Source organism: Propithecus coquereli, unplaced genomic scaffold (assembly GCF_000956105.1).
Source record: "Propithecus coquereli isolate 6110/MARCELLA unplaced genomic scaffold, Pcoq_1.0 Scaffold531, whole genome shotgun sequence".
NCBI classification, from domain to species: domain Eukaryota; kingdom Metazoa; phylum Chordata; class Mammalia; order Primates; family Indriidae; genus Propithecus; species Propithecus coquereli.
The window spans coordinates 447,771-452,330 of record NW_012151186.1 but is presented as its reverse complement, the minus strand read 5'-3'; the positions used below and the strand labels follow the sequence as shown (position 1 = coordinate 452,330).

The window sequence follows — 4,560 nt, the reverse complement described above, 5'->3', positions numbered from 1 at the left end:
AGGGTGTGGGGGCTTCCGAGCGGGGGCTGCTCGCGTCTCTGAGAGCTGGCTGGGCACTGCCGGGTAGGCGGGGTCTGGGGCTCAGGGGAGATACGGGGGGTGGGGGGCAGAGCCTCTTGGGGAACGTGACATCAGGGCTGGTCCCGCGGGCCTGTCAGGGTCTGTTGGACTGTCCCTGTCCATCTCCTGGACCACCCTCAGGGGCTGGAGCTCCGGGGTAATTCCTCCTTTCCTTGGGTTTTCTGTTGTCCAAATTTTTCACAAGATTATCGAGTAGTGTTTTTTACAAACAACGGAAATCAACTTTTGTTTGAAGCAAGGCGCAGTCTTTTTGCTTGTAGGAGTGACGGGCTGGCACCCTGCCCACACCCTGGGCGCCGGCGTGGGGGCTCCAGGTCCTGCCTTGGAGCCCAGGGACCCTTTGAGGGAGCCCTCCCAACCCAAGGCACATCTGCCCTCCTCTGGCCCCAGGCCTGGGTTCAAATCCTGGTTCCGGAGCCTCCTGCGCAGTGTGGGCTCCGTAGCCTCCCCCAGAGTTGTGCGCAGGTCGCTCAGCGCGGGCTCGCGACTGACCACGGCTGCGTTTCGCCGTGCCCCAGACGCAGCCCCAGGCCGTCCCTGGGCTGTCAGGCGTGTAGGCTGCAGGGGAGGCCCTGGGGCCGTGGGCCGCGGAAGGCCGTCGAGCCCACCCCTCTCGGCCCGCAGCAATACTACATCCTGCTGATCCTGACCGACGGGGTGGTGACCGACATGGCGGACACGCGGGAGGCCATCGTGCGCGCCTCCCACCTGCCCATGTCCATCATCATCGTGGGCGTGGGCAACGCCGACTTCACCGACATGCAGATCCTCGACGGGGACGACGGTGTCCTGCGCTCCCCGCGGGGGGAGCCCGCGCTCCGGGACATCGTGCAGTTCGTGCCCTTCCGGGAGCTGAAGAACGTGAGTCCGCGGGGGCTGGGGCCGGGCGGCCCGGGGAGGCGCTGGCTCAGGCCAGCAGAGCACGGGCACGTCCCACGGGTCCAGCGGGATGCCCGCGTCACACAGACACACAGGCAGTCCTACAGCGAGACACGCGTGTTACACGGACACACATGGGGTCCTACAATGAGACACACATGTCACATGGACACACATGAAGTTCTACAGCGAGACACATGTGTTACATGGACACACAGGCAGTCCTACAGCGAGACACGCACGTTACATGGACACACATGGGGTCCTACAATGAGACACACATGTCACATGGACACACATGAAGTTTTACAGCGAGACACGTGTGTTACACAGACACACAGGCAGTCTTACAGCGAGACACGTGTGTTACATGGACACACAGGCAGTCCTACAGCGAGACACGTGTGTTACATGGACACACATGGGGTCCTATGATGAGACACGTGTTACATGGACACATGCAGTTCTATAGCAAGACACGCATGTTACATGGACACACATGGGGTCCTACAGTGAGACACGCATATCACATGGACACATGAAGTCCTACAGCGAGACACGTGTGTTACACGGACACACACTTGGTCTACAATGAGACACACATGTCACATGGACACACATGGGCTCCTACAATGAGACACACGCAGACACACGTCCTACGGCGAGACGTGCACACCGGGGGGACGGGTCGGGCGCTGTGGGCAGTGGGTGGGTCCGGCTGTCAGGGCGGCCGGCTCACTTCCTGCACAGACACCGTCTCCCTCTCTGCCCGGAGAGCAGGAGGCACCTACCCGAGGGCAGGGGGTCCCTGAGCACGGGTCACCCTTGGGGGCGGCTCCCCAGGTGGGAGGGGCCTCGTCTGTGTCCTGTCCCTCAGAGAGCTCGCCTGCCCCAGGCGGCTCCTGGTGGTGTCCCCTAGACCGACCCCTCCACGCTGTGGGGCGACCCTGTGCCGAGGGCCCGGCTCTGCAGGGTGGGGGTGGCCTGGGGCTGTGGCCCGAGGCAGGGGGCTCTGAGCATTCCAGGTGGCACGGCCGTCCCTGCCTGTTGTCCTGCCCCAGGCGTCCCCCGCGGCGCTGGCCAAGTGCGTGCTGGCGGAGGTGCCCAAGCAGGTGGTGGAGTACTACAGCCACAGGGAGCTGCCCCCGCGGGGCCTGGGCGCCCACACCCCAGAGGCCGGCCCGGGCCCCGCACCGTGAAGGCCCCGGAGAGGAGGCAGCGTCCGCGGGGTCCCCCAACCTCCCCAGGGGCCTCTGATCCCCGCCCAGGACCTTGTAGTGTCCGCGATCCTGCTGGCTCCGGCCGGCCAGCGTCTGGGCCCCCCGGGCTGGGGACGAAATCAGGCGGGGCGGGGGGGCTGGAGCGGAGCGACCTGGCCCGGCCCTGCTGGGGGAGGGGTCTGACCTTTGTGGGGGAGGGGCCTCATGGCAGCCCCCAGTCCTGGGGGGCCAGACCCGCGCTGCACTCGGATTCCCTTCTGCCTGGCAGCCCCCACGACCCTCCCTCCTGCTCCTTGCTGCCTCCCCAGTGCCCGTGTCTGCGGGGTCGGGGCTGGGGGGCTTTCCACGTAATAAAGTGTCTCCTGGTCCTTGCAGCCGTCTTGGCTTTACTGACCCCTCCCCACAGAGGCCTCGGCCCCCTCCTGCCCCCATGTGGAGCAGGGACTCCCCAGACCCAGGCCCCAGGGCCGCTTCTGGGCTGATGACGACCCGCCCAGGGTCCACAGGGTACGGGGGCCAGAGGGTGCGATGACTGCCCCCCACTACCGCCAGCAATCCGCACTCAGCGTCCCCCGACTGCCCAGGCCTGAAATCTGCACGGCTGAGGGTGTGGGCCTGGGGCCGAGGTGGCCAGGCGGCCGGAGCCCCAGGTGCATGTCTGCTGGGGGGTCGCGGGGACCGGGCTGGGGGTGCCATGGAAGCCTGGGCACACTCAGGCGCAGCCACCTGCCCGAGGCTCCAGCCCTGCCTGGCTCCCAACTGAGATTCCCCCAAATCATCTTGTCTGAGAAAAACACGCTGTCCCGACCCCGAGTCCAGGCCCACCCACCCGTCCGTCCATCCGAGCTCCCTGCCTATTTTTAGCTCCTGATTCATCTTCTGTTAGGCAGGGATAATAGGCATCGCCATGGCAACCTGGCTGCCACGTGAATGCCGGAAGGGCCGCCACTGGTGTCCTCGGGGACAGAGGCTCCGGAGAACAGCCCTTCCACGCACGTGTCGGGGCCCCGGGCAGCGGGCTGTGGGGTGGGAGGCTGGGGTCCTGCCACCGTGTCCGTGCCGGGGAGCGCCAGACAGCTCCTGGGCTCCACTCGGGGCAGGGCCGAGGGACGTCCGTCAGTTGCGACCCCGGAAGGAAGCAGGTGGCACGGTGGGGTCTGCACCCAGCACAGGGCTGGGGGGCAGCGCGGGGGCCCCAGGGGCAGCCCTCGGCCAGACGGGGCAGGGGCCGTGGGGGAGGGTCTCTTCCCAGAGCCGCTGCCCTGCGGGGACGTGGACACCCAGCCCCCTTCTGCGCTGTCTCGCACGTCTGAGCCTCGTGCTTCGCCGGTCACGGGGGTCGCGCAACCTGAAAACGCGGGTTAAAACCGTCGAGAGCTGGGTTCGTGTTCCTTCTTTGTGACCCAGAGCAGACGTGGGGTCCCGTGTGACTTCCAAGGCCGGGTGGCGACATGCCGGGCACGGCTGCCTCCTCCCCACACTGGCCCTGCCACGGGGCCCCCCAAGCAGCCAGAGAGGGGAACCGAGGCCCCCGCCCTGGCCGAGCCGCCCGCCGCCAGCCAGCACCGGGCCCGCGAGTGAGTGGACGTCTGGACGCAGCCCCACAGCCAGAACCGCACAGCCGATCCCCTGCCGGGTCCACCGCGGGAATGGTATGAGTCAACCCACCTTCGTTGTGGTTCTGGGCCCTAAGTTTTGGTGTCATTTGTTATTTAATATACGGCAGGAGACGAAGGACTCACCCTCTTCCATAGACACCTAGAGAAGGGGGGGCGATGCCCGAGCTGGGCCCACATCCCTGTCCCGCGGACACGTGCCCGCTTCACAGGGGAGCGTGGCCCGCCCCTCTCGTGTCAGGGGCCACCAAGCCGAAGCTCCCTCCCTTTCATTTTAACTGTGCCCCCGCCCACCGGCCACCTGCCTCCCCTGCAGAGCGGGCCGTGGGCCGGAGGAGTGGGAAGGGAGGCTGGCACCGAGGCTGTTCTTTCTTCTGCTGCCAGAGGAAGCGCAGGCAGGAAATTGTGACTAAGTGCCCGTAATTGGTGCGGGGGCCGTGGCAGGGCTGTCAGACGGGAGCCCCACCGCCCGGCTGTCGTCCCCCCCCGCCCCCCTCTTCACAGAGGCTGCCCAGGGCCCCTGCCCGGTGGGGACCCCTCCCCCATCGGAATGGCTCTCGCCCACGCGGCGTTTCCGTGTTCCCGGCACTGACTGAGCCTGGCGCAAACATCGCTGTGTTGCGTTCTCACAACAAGCCCACGTGGCCGGCCGGTTGTGAGTACATGTCACGGAAGGGACCCAGCGTGGAGAAACCAGGACGCCTGGCCGGGAGGGGCAGGGCTGGCTGGGAGCTGGGCCTTGCACCGGGTGCCCAGGACTCAAA

The 4,560-nt window shown here is 66.6% G+C and overlaps 1 protein-coding gene across 1 annotated transcript in view; it reads left to right on the top strand.

The window, feature by feature from the left end:
- CPNE7 (copine VII) overlaps nt 1–2,208 on the top strand; it is a 14,230-nt gene extending 12,022 nt beyond the window's left edge. The window contains exons 14-15 of the mRNA XM_012657171.1: nt 706–942; nt 2,022–2,208. Coding sequence (XP_012512625.1) covers nt 706–942; nt 2,022–2,159 — 375 coding nt within the window. The 3' untranslated portion in view covers nt 2,160–2,208. The remainder of the gene's footprint in view (nt 1–705; nt 943–2,021) is intronic.
- Nucleotides 2,209–4,560: the final 2,352 nt, after the last annotated feature.